Source organism: Marmota flaviventris, chromosome 19 (assembly GCF_047511675.1).
Source record: "Marmota flaviventris isolate mMarFla1 chromosome 19, mMarFla1.hap1, whole genome shotgun sequence".
Classification (NCBI taxonomy): Eukaryota; Metazoa; Chordata; class Mammalia; order Rodentia; family Sciuridae; genus Marmota; species Marmota flaviventris.
This window is the reverse complement of record NC_092516.1, coordinates 28620011-28639102: the sequence shown is the minus strand read 5'-3', so window position 1 is coordinate 28639102 and position 19092 is coordinate 28620011. Positions and strand designations below refer to the sequence as shown.

General features: G+C 58.7%; 1 protein-coding gene across 2 annotated transcripts in view; it reads right to left on the bottom strand.

Annotated features, from left to right (window-relative positions):
- Window positions 1-19092, bottom strand: part of Por (cytochrome p450 oxidoreductase) — a 46977-nt gene that overhangs the window by 499 nt on the left and 27386 nt on the right. Inside the window, exons 1-14 of one of the 2 annotated variants that reach the window (XM_027952862.3) lie at window positions 12799-13047; window positions 7841-7889; window positions 6167-6295; window positions 4867-5016; window positions 4247-4371; window positions 3794-3883; window positions 3369-3467; window positions 2382-2498; window positions 2164-2282; window positions 1166-1347; window positions 903-1052; window positions 458-728; window positions 239-384; window positions 50-135 (exon numbers count right to left, since the gene is read on the bottom strand). In XM_027952862.3, the coding sequence (XP_027808663.1) occupies window positions 50-135; window positions 239-384; window positions 458-728; window positions 903-1052; window positions 1166-1347; window positions 2164-2282; window positions 2382-2498; window positions 3369-3467; window positions 3794-3883; window positions 4247-4371; window positions 4867-5016; window positions 6167-6295; window positions 7841-7889; window positions 12799-12845 (1760 nt within the window). In that variant the 5' untranslated portion in view covers window positions 12846-13047. Of the gene's footprint in view, window positions 1-49; window positions 136-238; window positions 385-457; window positions 729-902; window positions 1053-1165; window positions 1348-2163; window positions 2283-2381; window positions 2499-3368; window positions 3468-3793; window positions 3884-4246; window positions 4372-4866; window positions 5017-6166; window positions 6296-7840; window positions 7890-12798; window positions 13048-19092 lie in introns of those variants that run through there. The other variant, XM_027952861.2, reaches the window with a different exon arrangement.

Genomic DNA, 19092 nt, shown 5'->3' with positions numbered 1-19092 from the left:
CAGGCACCACCTGGGAGTGGGCAGGGCCTGATCTCCCTCTCCTACTCACCCACAGACGTAGATGTGGGCGCCCCCGTTGTGGATCAGCTCCCACAGGTGCTCCGCGTCCCTCTTCAGCAAGTGCTGCACGTAGATCTGCAGGCAGGTGGGCGGCCTGTGAGGGCCAGGGCGCCCCAGCCACCTCCTCGTTGGGCAGCCGTACCCGGCCCAGCCCCCACCAGTACCGCCCACCCCTCACCTTGTGGGCCTGTTCCCGGGAGAAGGCGACGTTGAGCTGGGTGAGGGCACCGTCCTTGTGGAACTGGGCCAGCTCCTCGCGGTACAGGTAGTCCTCATCCGCCCGGCGGCAGCCATAGTAGAGCAGTGTCTCCCCCACCTCCTTGCCTGGGCAGAGGCGGCCAGGGTGAGGGGGCTCCCTGCGGCTCCTCATTCCACCCCATCCCATCCGTCTGCTTACCCTGCTGCCGCAGCCAGGCCCGCTCCTGGATGAAGCCGATGAAGGGGGCAACCCCAGTGCCAGGGCCCACCATGATGACAGGCGTGGTGGGCTTGAAGGGCAGGCGGAACTGGGACTTGCGCACGAACATGGGCACCAGGGCCCGGCGGCCATTCTCCGCAGCAGGCTCTTTGGCCCGCAGCCAGCTGGTGGCCACACCTTTGTTGACACGGCCGGACTTGGTCTCATACTCCACAGCCACAGCACAGATGTGCACAGAATTGGGGTGGACCTGGAGGGAGGGCTGGTGTGAGCCGCAGCAACGTGGAGGGCCCAGTCCTGGCACCAAGCCTTGTCCCACCCCTCTAGCCCATGCCCCCTCAGGGTCTCCTTGCCAACAGCTCTCCTGGCCCTGAGGGTCAGAGCTGGGGAGAGGCAGGCAGTCCCAGGCTCCAGCCCACCTCACCTTGGAGGACGAGGCAATGGAATAGTAGCGGGCCTGGAGCCGAGGCAGCAGCTCACACAGGTGGTCGATGGGGGGCCGCAGGGACGGGTAGTCTTGCAGGATGGCCAGGATGTGCCTCCGGGCCTCTACCACCCAGCTCAGGTACAGCTCCTGCCCAAGACCAAGGAACGGGAGGAGTGGGTCGGTGCGGGTGGAAGCTGGGGCCGAGGGGAAGTGAGCTGGGAGCTGCAGCCCTGGGCAGAGGCGGCGTGGCGCAGGCTCACCTTGCCCTCGCCTGAGGAGGAGGCCATCTTGCGTAGCTGCTCCTGCTCGGTGGGCTCCGAGGCATACTGTGCCAGCTCATACAGCACGTTGGTGCGTGGAGGGTTGGTGATGTCCAGGTAGTAGGTGAGGGCCGTGCGGTAGGAGGTGGGGCAGGGGAAGGGGTGCTTTTTGTTGGACTCCTCTGTACGGAGAGGGAAGGCAGAATCTGGGGTGAATGGTCACCCATGGTGGGGGGTGGAAGCTTCAGACCTGCTCTGCAGGAAGCAGGTGCCCAGCTGGCAGTCCAAGCAAGGCTAGCCCTCTCCAGGCCTCCTAGGCCCTAAAGCCAAGCCTCAGGCTGGACTGTAAATCCCTGTTGGAGGGGTCTGGTCAGGGGAAGTGATGCCCCAGGGGAAGCAGAGTTCCTGCTTCTGCGAGGTTTGCCAGAAACCAGCCCTTCCTCCTCCTGCTCTGCTGAGGGCTGGTTCTGGAACCAGGGAGCGTGGACAGCCTCGGCATGGACCATGGGACAGGACCAAGCAGGGCTACGCCTGAGGTTGGTGCGTGTTCACAGTAAGTCTCGGGCTATACAGCTCCATGGGACCCTGGGGAAACCACCATGGCTAGTGCTTGGCACCCTGAGCTCCACTGAAGGGACCTGGAAGGGTGGCCAGGGGTGCTGACTGCAGCCCCTGCAGTGACCAGTAAGGAGTACAGCCCAGGCTCAGCAGGGTTCAGCCTTGCAGACTGCCCCACCCAACATGGTGGCTGGGTAGTGTTCCTGCTGCCACCAGGCCTGAGACACACCACCCTCTCTCCTGTGACAGTGACAAGAGCCTAAGGGAGAGAGCCAGGCCCTACAGCACACGGTCTCTCCTCCCTGCAGAGTGGGGCAGGGGGCGTGCAGAACCTATAATGGTGGAGGCTTGGGTGAAGGGCCCTAGGCCCCTGGCATGCAGGGCCAAGCAGAAGCCCAGCCCAAGGGCTTGGCCTAGGAGGCCTTGATTCCAGAACTCACCATCAAGGTTGTTCAAGGACATGACAACATCCAGGTCTGCACCCAGGATCTCCCCAAGCTGGTTGACAAGAGTGCAGTCGTTGGCTGGGTAAACAGCCACGTGGTCCCCAGATTCATACCTAAAGGAAGACACAAGGCTCAGGAGGCAGTGGAGGCCACTCTGCCTGGGTCAGGAAACCCAGAGTGAAGGGTCAGGAAGGGGTGAAGGCAGCAGAGACCTGATTTTGGAGTCGGAAATGTCCAATTCCAGGTGCATGAGGTGTCGCTCAGTGCCCTGATTCAGTTTCCGGTTGGTGGTGACAGCAGCCAAGAATGGGTTCTTGGCATCAAAGGGGCTGGGTGGGGAGAAGAGAAGCTCATCGATTGGCTGTGTCTGTGATCTGAATCTTTCTGTCCCCAAGAGACCCTCTGGGCCTCCAAGGGCACGAGGACACCTTGCCAACTGTCAAGGGTTCCCCCGTTCCCAGTCAGCGCAGTACTCTTAACCCTGCGAGGTGGCAGAGCTATGTGATCAGGGTCCCCATTTTTGGATATGGAAACTGAGGCTGGCCCCTAAAATATTGAGGCCCCTCATGCTTTATCCCCTTGGGCAGACTGAGTGCAGATTCGAGCCAGCTCTGGGAGACGGAACCCCAGGTGGATTCCAGGTGGAATCCCCTATCCTCAGCCCCCTCACCCCCATGCCTAGACCCTAATACAGGCAGGGGAATCACTGGGATGTGGAGTTTGCTCTGACAGGGCTGCGTCCAGCAGAGCCGCTCTTGACTTAGTGGTACCTGGGCACCTGGGGGCTCCAGCAGGGATTTGGGCACCATCCAGGGGTACTTGAAGTGGCTTATAGGGAAGTGAGCCTTTTTGCCAAAGTCCAACCTGGACACAGCACAGACCTTGCTGTCTTTAAGGACTGTTGCGGACCAGGGTATTTACACAGTAAGATTTCAAAGCAAATTGAGGACAAACTGGGTAAGCACCTCTCTCTCCCAAGGCCTGCCCTGAATGACAGCACCAGCACAGAGCAGGCCCTGGCTCCTGGACGGCCCATCTCTGCTCTGGGCCTCCTGCCCTCCCTCCGCGGATGTGAAAACATGTGCCCCTACCGGACGCACCCATCACATGGGTCTAGGGAGAAAGGCCCTACGAGGATACACAGCCAGCTGATGCTGGTGTTCCAAGGCCATCAGTCCCACCCACCTCCCTCGACTTACGGCTTCTGGTTCTCATAGCTCTTCAGACGGCCCATCTCACCCACGTACACCTTGGCTGTGTCCATGTCCGTGTGGACCACGAGCTCATACTGGCGGATGCTGGAGAGGAGAGCCAGGGGCAGAGTCAGGGCTGCTGGGCAGGAGCCAGGGGATCCGTCCAGACAGGAGGGTCTGGACCGGTATGGGGTGAGTGACCCACACAGGACCGGGTGGGCAAGCAGAGGAGGCTGGCACAGAGCTGCTGAAGTCAGATCCCAGGCCCTGTGAGGGCCGCCCAGGCCCCGGGGCTCAGGTGAAAAGCCAGGCAAGACCCGGCCCTACTCCTGTCACCCTCCAGGGAAGCACAAGCTCCTTTAACCTGTGACTGAGCTGCCAACCCCTCCTTGCTGCGTCCCCAAGGCCCCATCTGAGGCCCCCATGCTCACCTGGACTCCTCGCCAGTGGCTTCCACCCCAAAGAACTCGCACACGGCCGGCCAGAACTGTTCCCGCCACGTGATAAAGTCCTCCTCCAGGCTGGGGAGAGGACAGGATGAGCCAGGGTCCAGACGGAGGTGACCCACTTGGCCCTGTCCTCCAGTGTGGCTCGACATCTTGAGGACTCATGTCACCTGGCCGCCCAGTGACGTCAACCCCAGGCCCAGCACATCCGTGCCCACCGGGGCTTGTGTCTGAGCTGGGCCAGGAGCAGGGCATAGGGCATGGTGACAGTGCCCCCAACAGGGAGGCGAGTCCTGAGTTCCCGCTGACGGGGGTTTGTGCTGCCCCTGGAGGCCCATGGGCTGCTCCTGCCCTGGGCTCCTGGTCCATAGCGCCCAGGGAGGGTGGCCTAGTGTAGACCGGGGCCCTGAGTGCAAGGGGGCCAGGGTGGACACTCACTTCCCGTCGTCATCGCCAAGGCCCAGCTCAAAGATGCGCTGGGCTCCGAGCTGCTCCAGCCGCTGGTCGACGTATTTGCCCATGGCGTTGAAGTGCTCATAGGTCTTGTTTCCAAGGCCAAACACCTGTGCAGATGGGAGGCTTTGAGGCCTGGCCCCTGGCCTGCCCAGCGGCACCTCTCGTGGGGTGGGGGCATCCTTGTGGCCCTGACCAAGCCACCAAGCAGGCCCTGTGGGCCTCTGTACCTGCCAGACACCCGGCACCACGAGGAGTATTGGGCAGCCTCTGGCCTGCAGCCCCCGGGGCCCTCTCCACAGCCAGCCTTGAAGCCTCCACTCCAAGTGGCCAGAAAGGGGCAGTGTGCCCTGCCTGCCTAGCTGGTGGCCATGGCTTTCCCTGTCCAGCCAAATCCTGATCATCTTGCTACATTTTCCTGGTCTTTAGTGTCCAGGAACTAATGTCCCCTGGGGCTGGCTGGGAGATGGGAGGAGAAGCTCTCCAGGTGCAGAGGGTCTGTTCCTGGGCAGCCTGCTCCGTTGGTCTCTTCTGGGAGCTGGAACGGGGAGGGGTGGAGACTTCCTTGTCTATGCCGACATGGGTCCAGGGCTCTGCGGACTCACCGCGTACTTGACACCAGAGAGGTCCACATCTGCCTCCTGCAGCCAGTCATAGAAGTCCTGGGCGTTGTCAGTGGGGTCCCCCTCGCCATAGGTGGCCATGCAGAAAACCACCAGGGAGTTGTGGATCTCCGGCAGACTGCTCAGGTCGGCCTGCAGAGACAGGGCCACCACGCCGTGACCAGCCTGCTCGGGTCAGGCCCAGGCCTCTGGTGAGGGGGCAGCAGTAGCTCCCAGCTAGGACGTGGGGACTATGGGATGGGGGAGGTGCAGCCAGGGCCACTGCGTGTGAGCAGGACAGTGATGGCAAGCTGGTGGGAGAAGGTGCAGTTCTAAAAAGGTGACAGCAGGCATGAGGGGTCTTGCTGGTTTCTGATCAACATGAAGGGGGGCCTGGAGCCGGGTGTCACCAAGACCCCAAAGGCAGGGGAGTGGAGGGCAACAGTGCAGGCACATCCCCTCAGTAATGATGGCCACAACTCCGTGTGCGACAGCAGTGAGGCAACCCGGATGGACTTCCTCCAGCCTCCCCCTCCTGCGGGTCAGCTGCCCTTTCCTGTCCACTGCCTCATCCTGGGCTGGTGGCTGGCTGGCACGGGCTCTCCCAAAGCAACAGGCAAACAAATGGGTGGGGCCCCTGCACTGCACAGAGCCCTGGTGGTGACAGCCAGGAAGAGGATGAGCAGATGAGCCCGGGGGTAGTGCGGCCAGAAGCAGGGAGCGGCCAGTGGCAGGGGACAGGCTGGCTGCTGGGCCCCTCGAGGGCTCCCAGAACCCAGTCCCAAGGGGAGCCCTGTGGAGGCCCCACTGTCCCAAACCACATCCTCTCCCCAAGCCCCCAGGCTCTCCTGACCCCTCCTGCGTGTGGTACCCTGTCCTTGCCTTGGCCTATGCCCTCACTCCTGGTGATAACAGCTGAAGCACAAGGACAGCCAGAGGTGCTTGCGGATGACCCTGTGCACTGACCAAGACAGGAGGAAGCTGCCTGGGGGCGGGAGCCGAGCTGCTGGTCCCCCAGCTTCCCACGTCTGCACTCCTGGGCGGAGGTGGGTGGGGCAGAGGTCTCCTGAATTCTGAGACCCTTTAATTCTTTAAGCCACACCCAATTCACTGGGGACTGAGTCCCTTCTGGGGACCAGACCAGCACCTGTGAAGCCCACACTGGTGACCCCAGCAGCTGAGCACCAACAGCTCTGGGCTGTTCCAACAGCCTGATCCTGTCTGTCCCTCCAGCTAACCCGGCCCTTTCAGCCTCTGCATGATCCAGAGGCCATTCCTGAGACCCGTGGGGGCCCACACTCACCAGGTCATACTCCTCGGGGTCTGCGGCCATGCCCCGCATCCCATAGCGGTGGGCGTCCTTGGATAAGCGGTTGGCAAACTCCTCGGCCGTCCCCGTCTGGGAGCCGTAGAACACGATGATGTTCCGCCCCTAGGAAGGCCAGATGCCGGTCAGTGAGGGCCCAGAGCCAGACCCCCCACGTTCCAGGCCACACGACCGCGTGGGCATCCTCTTTCCCCCCAGGCTTCCAGTCCTGTCACTCTGGGAATGGCACCCTACTGTCACGGCCACTGTGATGGAGGAGGGCAAAAGTCACCAGTTTAATATGCCAGAGCCACCTCAGTGATAACACACTGCCTGAGGTCACTTTCTTTCTAATGCTGTAAAATGTTTAAAAAGCAACCAAAGAAGGTACCATGAACATGTGTGCGTTCTCGGTACCTGCAGGGGTGGGTTCCAGGACCCCACCTGCCGAATACCCAAATCCACAGCTGCTCAAATCCCTTTCGCACAACGGGGGATTTGCACAGAACCTACGCACCTGCCCATCAACTTGAAATCACCTCTAGGTCACCTCAGCTACCATGAGGTGGATGCTACACAGCCCACACTGATCGTTTAGGGATAATAAAGCGTGTGCAGGTTCAGACTTCTTTTTCCAAATATTTTTGATCTATGGTTTATTGAAACCACAGCTGTGGGACCTGAGGACACAGCGGGCTGACCGTAGTGACACAGCTGGGGCGTAGCTCCGTGGCAGAGCACTGCCCAGTGTGTAGAGGGTGCTGAGTTCAATCCCAAGCAGAAAAAGCCGGTGACATTGAAAACTCTGAAGCCATACTTCATATGCCACACAGAGTATCTCAATCGATCCCTTTCCAAGTCCAAGTGGTACCAAGGAAGGTTCCACAGAGTAGGAGCTCTGCTCTGTTCAGACGAAGCACGAAACTTCAGTCACAGTCACAGGATGTGAATGCAGACAGCTCGACCAGGGACTCAACAGGGAAATACGGAAACAAACCCAAACACATGGAATTCAGCTTAGGAAAAAGGTGACATTTCAATTGGAGTGGGGCAGGGGAGAGGGGCTCTGCCACCCAGTTACATGACAAAGTAGCCTGGGCCCACCCTCCTTGTCTCACACTGGACCAGTCCCCAGTGTCAAACTGAAAAACCACCACTACAGCCCTGGAAGCAGCACAGCTCCCCTCTCCAGGGCAGGGAAGGCCTCTCACGTCACACAGAAGTCACCAAAAGCACAAAGGAGACTGTGTCACTTCAGCATGGCAGGCCAAGCCCCCAACCTGCTCCCAACCCCGTCTCACAAGCCGGGTCATCTTCCTGACCCTGGTAAGAAGTTCCCAGAAAAGAGCCCAGAGGAAAGATGGGCGAGACAGACATCTATTAAAAGAAAAGGAAAAAAGGCTGTGGGGGGTGGGGGGCACCGAATTAGAAGAAAAAAGCCTCATCATAAGAACAATGTCAGCCAGAGCGACCCGACCTACACAAGAAGCACCAGTCAGAAAAACAGAGCAGACCACCCCAGCGGGAGCAGGTGGCCTCAGGCTCTGGGTCCTGGAGGACACGCAGGCTGCACCGGGCACCTGCCCCGCTGGCCAGGCCCTCTGTGCAGCAGGCAGGTGGCCCTCAGCAGGCTCTCCATTGCTACGTCCCCAGGGCCAGACTCGGACTCACCGTTTTCTTCATCTTCTCCACGAAGCCGCTCTCCTTGACGGATGTGGTCCTGAAACACAAAGTGCAAGAGTATGGGACGTGAGTGACATGGGACATGCCATCTGTGCCCTCTGCCACCTTCCAGGGACCAGGCCAGCACATGGCCCTGGTCCAGCATTAGGGCTGGAGGAGGCAGGCCCAGGGACCCCACTATCCATCTACAGCCTCCTGGGACACCAATACCTTGGTCAAAACTCTGCCCCCAGACAGATGCAAACCTGTTTCCCTAAAATGAAGAGACTTGTGTCCCTCTTCCTCCCCATCTCAGCCAAAGGTTCCCCTGGCCTTACCTCACCTCCAATTCCCGATCCTGCCTCACACAGCCACTGGAGTTTCCTAAATGCAATTCTGAACTCACCCCTGCCCTGCCTCACTCTAAAACCTTCAATGGCTCCCAGGACCCACAGGACAGGGTACACAGCTTCACCCACTATGGCTCCACCAATTCTGCCGGATGTCCTGACTTGCATGCTCCACCCACATGACAGTCTGAGCTACTATCTCTGCCCTGCTGGCTCCACCTCTGTACCCAGCAGAACACTGGTCTACCTGTCAGGCCCTGCTCCTGGATCAGATCCCACTCCCACCCCTGGAGCTGGGGCTGAGTTTAACTGGACCCTTCTGTTCCTGGCACTTCAAGGCCTGACTTAGATGGGTCCCCTTCAGGGCTGACCCCAGCATGTCAGGCACAGCACAGGTCTGAGACTGACTCTCCACTCCTCAGTGTCTGGCCCCTTCCCCTTCCCCTCTCCATTTTCTGTCCTTCTCTTCCCTTACTAAGTTGCTAAGCCCGGCTTTGAACGTGTGATCCTCCTGCCTCAGCCTCCAAAGCTCAGCTGCATCCATTAAAGACGACACCACGAAGGGCCCGAAAGGCAACTCGGCCCGGAGAAGTGACTACAAGAGACGTGCATCTGACAAAGACAGAGACGGGGACGCCAGACGCCTATAGGTCACCCAGGCCAAGACCCACGACTCCAACAGGTCCGTTCTCCACGCAGCAGAAGAACACATGGGCGCGCGTTCAATGTCGGGGGGGGGGGGGGGGGTGAGGAAGAGCGCGGCAACTGCACACCCACTGACGGCAGCCAGGACCAAGCAGGCCCAGCCCCAGCAGGTGAGGCAGGCAGCACGTAGGAGCCCAGCCCTGCCGGCAGGAGGGACAGGGGCAGGTGCCCTGGGGTGCTACTCGGTGGTACTGCTACCAGGGATGTGAGCTCACCCTGCAGCCCAGCATCGCTCTTGGCGGACCCCTGTGTGGGGATGTCCACAGGGGCATGCGACGTTAGGGGAGACCCTCAGGCCCACAGCAGAAGAATGAGCCACACGGTGGAAGGTTCCAGTCCTCTGCGGCACAGAGAACGAGAAGCTGCCATGACTCACCAACATGAACGAATCTCACGGACATGATGTTGACCAAGGCCCGCTACACAGAGTCCATAATGTGATTCCGAGATGTGAAGTTCAAAAACAGATAAACCAGGAGGGCGCCTTGGCACATGCCTGTAATCCCAGTGCTCAGGAGGCTGAGGCAGGAGGATCAAGAGTTGAAAGCTAGCTTCAGCAACTTAACGAGGCCCTAAGCAACTCAGCAAGACCCTGTCTCTAATAAAATACAGAAAAGGGCTGGGGATGGGCTCAGGGTTAAGTGCCCCTGGGTTCAATCCCTGGTACCAAAAAAAAAAAAAAAAAAAAAACCAGACCAACCAACTTATGGGGACATTAGATGGGATGGCTATTGTGCTTAGGGGCGAGGCGCTGGTCACCATGGGTGGGCTGATTGGGTGGTGATGGCTACCACCTGTTCACATGACAGAACTGTCGATCTGCCACTTGGGAAGCAGACGCACCTTTCTGTAGCTGTACCTCACTAAACTGTATAGACATGAGCTGCACACTCCTGTGTCATTTGCTCCCAACACCCTCACCCCACTACCAAGGCCCCCAGACAGGCAGGAGCTGACGGGCAAGGCGGCGGCTCTGGGGCTTGCCGTGCGCCTTGGTCAACTTGACCCAGAATCACTGTTCCTCGACCAGTGAGAGGGAGCAGTACATCCTCCCTCCAGGGTTTTTTGCAAGGATCAGATAAGAAGCAGGACTTGAAGGATCCATCCAGCATGCTGGCAAGTGGCAGGCTCAGCCTCCCTGGTCACTATCACGCTAGACAAGGAGCTGCAGCCACAGGCTGGCCTGGCCACTTGCAGGACACTGTTGTCCGGAGGGAAGCCGCCAGGCCCTCGCAGAGCACAGAGCAACCACAGCGCATGTGCCGGGTGCCTGTGGTCCCCACGGGCTAACAGGTCACCTAGTGGCTGGCTGCTTCTGTGCTCAGTGGCCACTGTGACCCCAATTTCTCCTTCAGACAAGCCAGCCCAACGGGCTGCACTTTTCACGAACAGGAGAGGCCAGGAATATATCCCTGTGTCCCTTGTGGAGGCTCTCTAGGGCCATCCAGAGCGCCTCCCTGCACACGGTGGCCAGTCCACAGGGTGCAGATGCGCCCTGCACAGCCCTGGGTGAAATGTGAGCAGGGCTGTGAAGGCTTCCCCGGTGTCAGCCAGGCCCTGAACACACCTCCTCCCCAGCGCTCACCGGCCCAGGGTGACATGCGCACCCACCCAGAGGGAAGCAAGAACAGTGCCCTGCTACACGGAAAAGCAGGTTAGCGGGCAGCACAGAGGAGGCAGGGCTGGGCCGGGCCGGGTGGCAGAGCTCTGGCCTGGCATGCACAGGCCCGGGTTCCACTCCAGCACCGCAGTAAATCCACTAAGAGGAAAAGCAGCACAGTGACACCACTGAGCTCAGAAGTCCAGGGGAGCCACACCAAGGAGCTGGGGGAGTCGCTTTTCTTTGGTGGCATTAGGGATGGAACCCAGGGCCTCACACTTGCTAGGCAGGTGCTCTACCACCCTTTCTATTTTGGGAGACACAGGCTCTCACTAGATTGTCCAGGCTGGCCTCAGCTGGAGATGGCCCTGCACAGCAGGGAGGACAGTGGGGGCTGTCTCTCCTGTGTTTTGATTTGAGTTCCTATCTGCAGCTCCCCTGTCCCTTTTCTCTTGTAAGAAACAGGCAGCGCCTAAGAAGGTAGAAATGACCACCGAGTGCGGGGACAGACTCATGGGTTGACTTGAAGGCCCTCATGGCCCTCAGGTGAGGGAAACTGGAACAGTGAGGCCCTGAGCAGAGGCAGCATCGGGACGTTCTGGACGGAGGCTGCCCACTCTGCAGTCTCCAGGAGGCCTGCCCCACTGCCTGCCTCTCCCGACTGGCTGCTGCCCAATCACCACTACCCACGTGAGTGGACACGGCATGCTGCAGCCTGAGCCCCACCTGCCCTTCCTCTAACCCGTCGCCAATGCCTACTGTCCTCTCCAAGCCCCCCGTCCCCGTCCCAACGGCATGGTTACTTGCCGCCGTCTTCCACACAGCGCTTTCCACCACAGCTTCTGACTGCTGCATCCAGGTTGGTGACTCTGGGGAGGTGTGGTGTGTCTCTCGCCAACGGCCACAGCACCTGGCACCCAGCAGTGATGTTTTACAGCCTTTCTGATGGTTAGTCCTGAGTCCTCTGCCCAGCATCCAGGGGGAAGAGGTGGGCAAATGCCCTGGAGCCCTTCTCTCTTGCCCCCTTCCAGAGATAAGCCACCTCCCACGTCCTCTCAGAGGGCAGATGTCCTCAGAGTCACATCTCCAACAAGGTGGACCTACGGCCTCATCGAGGAAAGGAGCCCTGCTACCCAGAGGCCCTGGTTCTCCCTCCTTATATAGGTAGTGAGAGGCTGAGACTAGCGCGTGTCACCTCTGCCCAGGGCTGTCCTCTGGCTCCAGGAGAGGGGCTCCTGGAGACTGGCAGCGGGAGGGAGGGCCACAAGCGGGGCGCTGAACTGCCTGTGATTGTGGTCCAGCCAAGAGCAGGCACGTCAGCAAGTCCGCCCGCGGAGGCCGCCCTCTGAACACGCACTTGGACTTGGCGCCCCTCCATGCGCCTGGGACTCATTAACACCCAGGGACCACAGTGTCCTTGGGAGGCAGTCTGTGATTTCAAAAGCACTCGGCAGCACCAGGTGGCATGGCTGTGTGGTGGGTGGGACGGCTCGTGCCCCAGCTATGGAGGAGCAGGTGCTCAAGGCCAGAGAAGGAGGAAAAGCCTCTGGGGACAGCTGGACCTATTCTCAGGGACAGAAAATGGCTCCCAGGACAGAAAGCCAGAGACGGGGACCATCCGCTGGCGGGAGCGCAGCTCAGCTCAGCTCTGGCGGGACTGGAGGAGGCCCAGGCGGCCTCCGTCACAGAAGAGCCGGCTACACTCCAGGCTGCACACTCTGGCTGGCCAGCGGTGGCTGCGGGCGTCAGAGGGTGAACGAGGTGTGCGAACCCGCCCCGTCCAGAGGAAGGTGCTCCCAAGAAGCAGAGGCCAGCGCCTGTGCCCTCAGTGCTCCACCCTCTCCCCCTCCTGAGGTCCTGAGGCAGCGGTGCTGAAGTACAGGCAGTGGACGCTGTGTCAGGGCACCCCTGGGTCCCCGCTGGTGAGCCAGTCCTGCCTGAGGAGCAGCTCCAGGACTCCCTGCCCACTCCAAGACCTACTCAGGGGCTCAGAGAAGCAGCCACCTTCAGAGGCTGAGGGCCACACCCCGGGCTACTCCCACCTGGCTCCTCACCAGTCCCAGGTGAGGGGAGGTGAACAGCTTCCTGCCAAGTCCCCACTGCACGTCCACAGGAACTGCAGGGCCTGGGCCAGCCACCCCTAGACTCTGGGAAGACGGCCGCCGGGAATGGCCGAAGCCGCCGGCCCACTCTCCAGAGCCTCTGCCTCGGGGGTCCCTTCCCGGAAGCACATTTCCGAACTTGGATAGAAGGATGCCAGGTGCCCCCTGCTAAGGGGCGCCCATGCAGCCTGCACTGGGGCCAGGACTGACCTTCTCAGGGTGGGCTCGTCTGGCGGAGATGAGTACGTGCACCCCATGGCCTCTGGTTCTCAACTCCAGCACTTAAGGAAAAGGGAAGGTCCCAGCTCTCTGCTGGAAACTGGCAGGAAGCCAGCAGGCAGGAAGTTCGGCTGTGTCCATTATCAGTGTGGTGGGGCAGGCCGCCTGCTCCGGGGCCTCTGCAAGTGCCGCTGGACCCTTGGAATCTCCCGGAACCCCTGTCGGCCTCCGTCCCCAGGAGCCCGGGAATTGCAACATCTGGCAGTTCCAGCAGGGAGGGGTCAGGACTGGAGACCAAAGCCTCCCGTGATCCCCTGCGGCTGGGGTGACCCCCCTTCTGTATGGACCAAGGGAAGGAGAGAACCTTTCCAACCCCGACTGAGTCTCCTTGGTAACTGTTTATATCACAGCCCTTCTCCCTGCACCCTCCCCCTTCCCACTTACAAAAAAAAAAAAAGGAAGTCCTGTCTGCGAACAAAGCTCCAGCCAGCCAGGCCTGCAGGTTGCTATGGCAGGGCTGCTGCTCCTGAGGAAGCTGCCCGAGCCCTGCCAGGGCATCTCGGGCCCCATTACATGAGCTCTCTGTCCATCTTCCACCAGGAGAGAGCCATGGAGCCTGAGACACTAGGTATGTGCCACCTGGGAGTGTCCTGTGTGCTGGAGGACCTTACCATGTGCAGAGGCGCCTGCAGGGAGGCGTTCATCTGTCTTACGGAGGCCCCTCCCCAGGTACCCAGTACAGACTGCTGCTGGAGAGCCAGCAGCTGGGCCAGGCCCGAGCCCAGACACCACGTGGCTCCAAAATGGAGCACGCAAGGTTCCAATTAGGCTTTTCCACCCCTAATTGGGAGCAGAAGGCTCTGGTTCAGGCCTCAGCAGTTAGCTGCAGTCCACCCAGCGGGCAAGAGGAGGAAACACAGGGTCACCTGGATGAAACAAGACACGGGGCGTGCCCATCCCAGGCCACATGGAGCCTCACTCTGAAGACTGCAATTCAAATTTAATTTTCTGCCCGGCAGGACTGATTCCTTCTGGGCCTCCCCTCCTGGGCAGCCCGTGGAGACTGCGCCCCTGCACAGCCTGGTGCCTGGCAACCAAGCTCCGCAGGGTAAGAGACACCCAAAGTGCAAGAGGAAGGACGAGAGAGAGGCCAGGAACACGATGGCAGCAGAGGTGGGTGGCCAGCCTCGGTGAACCACAGAAGATAGTCCAGGAAGGTCCAGGCCTCCACCACAGGGACCAGCAGAGCCCCAAAGGACTCTAGGGAGGCAGACCCCAGGAAAGACCCCACCTTTGGTGAGGGCAGACAAGGGGGGCCCGTGAGGCTGTGGGGACCTGCCACAGTGTTAGGAAAAGCTGCCACATAGGCTGAAGCTACAGAGTGCCACGACATTCTGGAAGAGGCTCAAGTACAGGAACAGGAAGGAGATCAATGGTTGTCAGAGGCTGGGTGGGGACTGACTGCCAGAGGACTCTGGGGAAGCCCTGGGGGGACGAGTACCCTCAGGTCAGACTCACCCACTGCACATTGGGGGGGGGGTTATCAGCTACTGATTAGAGCTTAGGACACCCTACCCCCAGACAGAGAGACAGGACTCACTAATCAGCTGTAGTCCATAGGTCTTGATTAGATTCTGAATTAAAAAAAAAAAAAAACTATCAGAAAGCCAAACCCAAACAATAATCAGCCAGGAGGCTGCTGGGGATCAGATGATGGAAGAGATTACTGTGACCTTTAGGTGTGAGAGGACAGACAGCACTGTTTAAAAGGGAGTCCTTGAATTTTAGAGGAAAATATTTTCAGATAAAATATGATTTCTGGGGATTGCTTTAAACTAATCTGGGGGGGTGCACAAGACAGGCCTGGGGAGCTATAAGACTGGGTGATGGGGTCACATGGGCTTGTTCTCCTGGGTTCCGTACCTGGGTATTTTTGGAAATATTCCAAAATAAAAAGCATTATTTCTCTTTAAAGCACCCTCTGGTGCCAGGGGAGGGCATAGAGGTGGGGGCTCTGCAGAGGATCTCAGGGCCAGAGCCACAGAGAGGGTCCCAGCAGCCTGGGCTGGCTAGGGACAGCCACGGGTGACCCCAGAGTGCAGGCCCTTCTAGACAGGGCCGCAGCTGGGCCCAGGTGGCCAGGTCTTCTGATGATTTTTCCCTCTGGTTTTTATGTGCCAGACTTTGTAATGTTCTAATTAAAAATTAATAAACAATACTGGGTAACCAAACCCAGCCAGCAGGCCAGGCTTGCCCTGGAGGCAGACTCACGCACAGATTTAGCATTGTGAATTCTAGAGCCGTTCCCTGGGTAGCTCCACTCCAGCAGGAGGCCCTGTGCTAGGCTGGGGACCCAGACAGGAAGTGGATGTCACTCTGAACAAATGCCCATCTCCAAGAGGGGCGCTCTAGCAGGGCAGGCTCAGGGTGGGCGTGGGGCTCCTATGGGAACCAGCACCCTGCTTGTCCTCAGGTTCCCTCCAGAGGAGCCAGCTGAGCCCTGTGGCTGGGCAGGGAGCAGGTATGAGAGCCAGGACCATTACAGGACCTGTGCTCCCCGCTGGTCCTTTTTACAAGCCTTTAACTGCTACTATAAACAGTTCAGAGTGAGCCGGGGGTGGGATCAACCTGGGCTCGTGAAAGAGACACTGACTGCCAAGAATTAGTTGATACCTTCAATCTGATCCTGGCTAAATCCCAGCAGTGTTTTAATTTGATTTTGGTCGACATTGACAAATTATTCTAAAATTTAAGCAGCAATGGTGGGGGAGGCCAATAGGGTAGGATGCAGGAAAACTTGCCTAGCAGAGCTCAAGATGAGACACTGAACAAATCACAGAAAACAGCAGGTGTGGGGCTGGTAGAGGACAGCCCGCAGATCAGGGGAACACAGTGGAGTCCAGAACCGACCCGTCCACAGCCACCTGCTTTGTGTGGAGGGTGACGCTGACACCTAGTGGGGAGAGAAGGGCCATACCCCCATCCTATACTAGGACAGTACACAGAGCCACACCCCTCTAGGTACTCAGCTCTCAGCTGGATGGCACAAGTGAGTGTAAAAGCTGGGGCCCAGCACTTGCCTGGTGTTGAGACCGGGGTCCTACCCCCAGCCCTGCAAAAACAAAAGAAAAAAAAAAAAACCCTAACATAACTAATCTTCTAGAATAAAACACAAAACACAAAGAACATTTCATGGCTTCTACATAAGACTCCTCCTCCTCTTGCAGTACTGGGATCAAACAGGGCTGCACACGGGCTGGACTCCCTCTACCCCAGTCCTGTAGAGATTTTTTTACACTCCATACATAAGCATTAACCGTAAGGTTAAGGGGCCACCAAAAGGCTGACAAATTAATTCCAGCAGCTTTTTAAAAAAGTTTTGTGGATTTTGGTGGGCACTAATAAGCTGACTCTAAAACTCACACTGAAAGTCAAGGGGAAAAGAATAAGAACCTGTGATCACCAAAGGCTCCGAAGAGACTAACAGGGCAAGAAGCGTGGGGAGAAGACACCTCAGTGCACACATCTGGAAAAGAATGTGCACCTAGAACATGGGGAACTTGGTGCTGGAGCACTTCCCTGGCACCCAGGAGGCCCTGGGTGGAGAAGGTGTCTCTCCTTAACCTGGGATTGGCTCCATCCCTGGCCTAGTCAGTCACTCTCTCCCAGGGCTAAGATCTTCCCATTCTGCCCCTCAGACCCCCTTCCCAAACCTGCCCAGCCTGCCCTTCCAGCTCCAGCAGCCCACCGGCACCCAGACCCCTGTCCTTCCCCCCAGGGACCCTCTCCTGGGCCTTAATGCCTCTCACGCGACCACTTCCTGGAATGGCTCCTGACCTGCCTCCCTGCAGCACCAGCGGGCCACTATGCTGGTCACTGAAACCACACAGGTCATTCTGCTGTTCTATGGAACTCTGTCCTCACCCCAGCCCTCTGCAGTCAGCTCCATGTGTCCCTCCAACTGCCCTTCTCCCACTTCCCAGCCCCTGCCATCCTGACCATGCACCCCTCCAGATGAGCCACCCTGAGCCTCCCACCTGTGCCTAGGATACACTGAAGGTGCCCAAACCCTACTTCCTATCCAAGGCTCAGCTCCCACATTGCCGCCTCTCCAGAGCCTTCCCCGTCCACAGTCAAAATCCATCTCCAGGGCTGGGGACATAGCTCAGCTGGTAGAGTGCTTGCCTTGAGTGCACAAGGCCCTGGGTTCAACCCCCAGCACCACAAAAAAAAACAAAACAGAAAAACCCATCCCCACCGCCTGGGTCGCCTGACCCTGCACCTCTGATCCCAACATACTCCAGATGATCTGCTCATGGAACTGCCCTCCCACAACACTGGAAGGCAGGGACCATCCTGTCACAAGGCTCTGACACAAAGGATGTAAATGTCTGTCTGACCAGATGAGTCCCAGGTTCCTCGCCCTCTCTCTTGACCAGAGGCAGGGGAATGACGCCATCGGCGCTCCACCCAGCTGCACAGGATGACTCAGGGCAGGACCTCTGCCCATGAGGAGTGTCAAGGGCAAAGGCTACTCTCCCAGCCCCCTGAGAGCAAACCCCAAGTGGCCTCCTGAAGTGATGCTGGACTGGGACAGCAGAGCAGGTGCTCCTGGCTCCAGGATGCTGCTCCAGAGGTTCACAGGTGGACCTTCCTCAGCCACGTGGTCAGTGGCAACAGAGAGAGCATCTGGGCTCCTAAGGTTCCAAAGGCCACATCTAGGCTGGTGGGGAGGGCCAAGGAGGCCAGAACACTGGGGAGAGTCACCGGAGACCCAGAGGCTCCACCTGAATCCCCAGATTCTAGGGCTCAAGGTGGCAGCAGGGGAGATGACAGACATGTCCTCTGCCTCAATGTCCTCAAAGTGCTTGCTGCTGAGACTCCACGTTTGCGTGGTTTTTAAATATCCAAATCTAAAGGTCTCACATGGTCACACAGAGCCTCCCAGGTGTCAAAGGCATTTTAAAAACCTTTTCAGAAGCACCAGAAATCCTGGGGAGAATTCCTGACACAGGCCAGGGCCACACACATGCCCCGCACGAAGCCCCACCAGTCCCCTCGCCTGGGCTGGGGCAGAAGTGTCTGTGGCTCAAGGAAGTGTGAGTAGCCAGGGACATTGATGCTAGTTATGTAGGAGGCCCAAGGCATCGGCCAAGTGACCTCCTGATCTCAGTGTACTCGTATCTGAACTAGGCAGATGAAGGGTAGCTCCACAGACTGAAGGTGGCACAGCACAGCAGTAGGGAAGGGGCCGTGGGGTTTGCAGATCTTGGTTCAAAGGCCAAATCTGCTCCTTCCACGTTAGGTGCCCTAGGGGAAACTCCTCCATCACTAGCACCTCGTTTCCTCATTTGTAAAATGGGATGCTGATGCCTTCCATGAACACTCTCATAAGGTTGGAGGTGATACTAATAGGGATGAAAACTGAGAGTGCACCACAGGCCAGGAACCAGGCCAAGGGCTCGAGGAGGCACTTGCCCACTTGATTTTCATAACCCTAAAGCACATGACCCCAGTTTACAGCATGCGAGGACACAGACTGAGAAAGACCAAGTACCTGGGCAAGGTCACATGGCTACCGTGATACAGTCTGGATTTGAACTTTAGTGGCCCACCGTTAGGGCCCAGAACTTGACCTGGAAGCCATAAATGACTCCTCCCTGTGGCCCTGGCCGGGGCAGGTCCCCGACACAAGGAGGGATGAGAACCTGCAGGACAGCACAGGACGAGAATCTCACCAGAGCAGGGAAATACAGGATCAGCATCCAATAGAGAGAAGCAATCACATAACAAGAGCGCCCAGGGAGGTGGTACTGGGGACCGAGTCAGGCAGCCCCATCCTTAGAGAGCAGCAGCATGTCTCTCCAGCTATGGACAATGAAATGAGGGCCAGGTGGGAAGCCAGGGCCTGGACACTGGTCCCCTTGTCCCAAGGACACCTACACTTTCTCACCACAAACACTGTCTCTGTCCCACACCAGGATTGCATCCTGACCCAGCCCCAGCTGGAGAGGCTGGATTCTAGCCCATCTGCCCTTCATGCCTCTGACCTCCGCCAATAGTGTCGTCACAGCCTCTGGGTGCCACGCTACTATCCTGTAGGATGTGATCCTTATCCCTTACCCAGAAGGGATTCCTTTCTTCTAGGCCCTCCCAGAATCCGGTCTCCAGGCCTGGGTCTGCCAGCTCCCTAGCTGCCCAGCCCTGGGCACGTCAGGAGCAGGGTTACAGGCCGCACTCAGTGGTGAGGAAACGGAGGCTGGATAGGGTGAGCGTCTTGCCCAG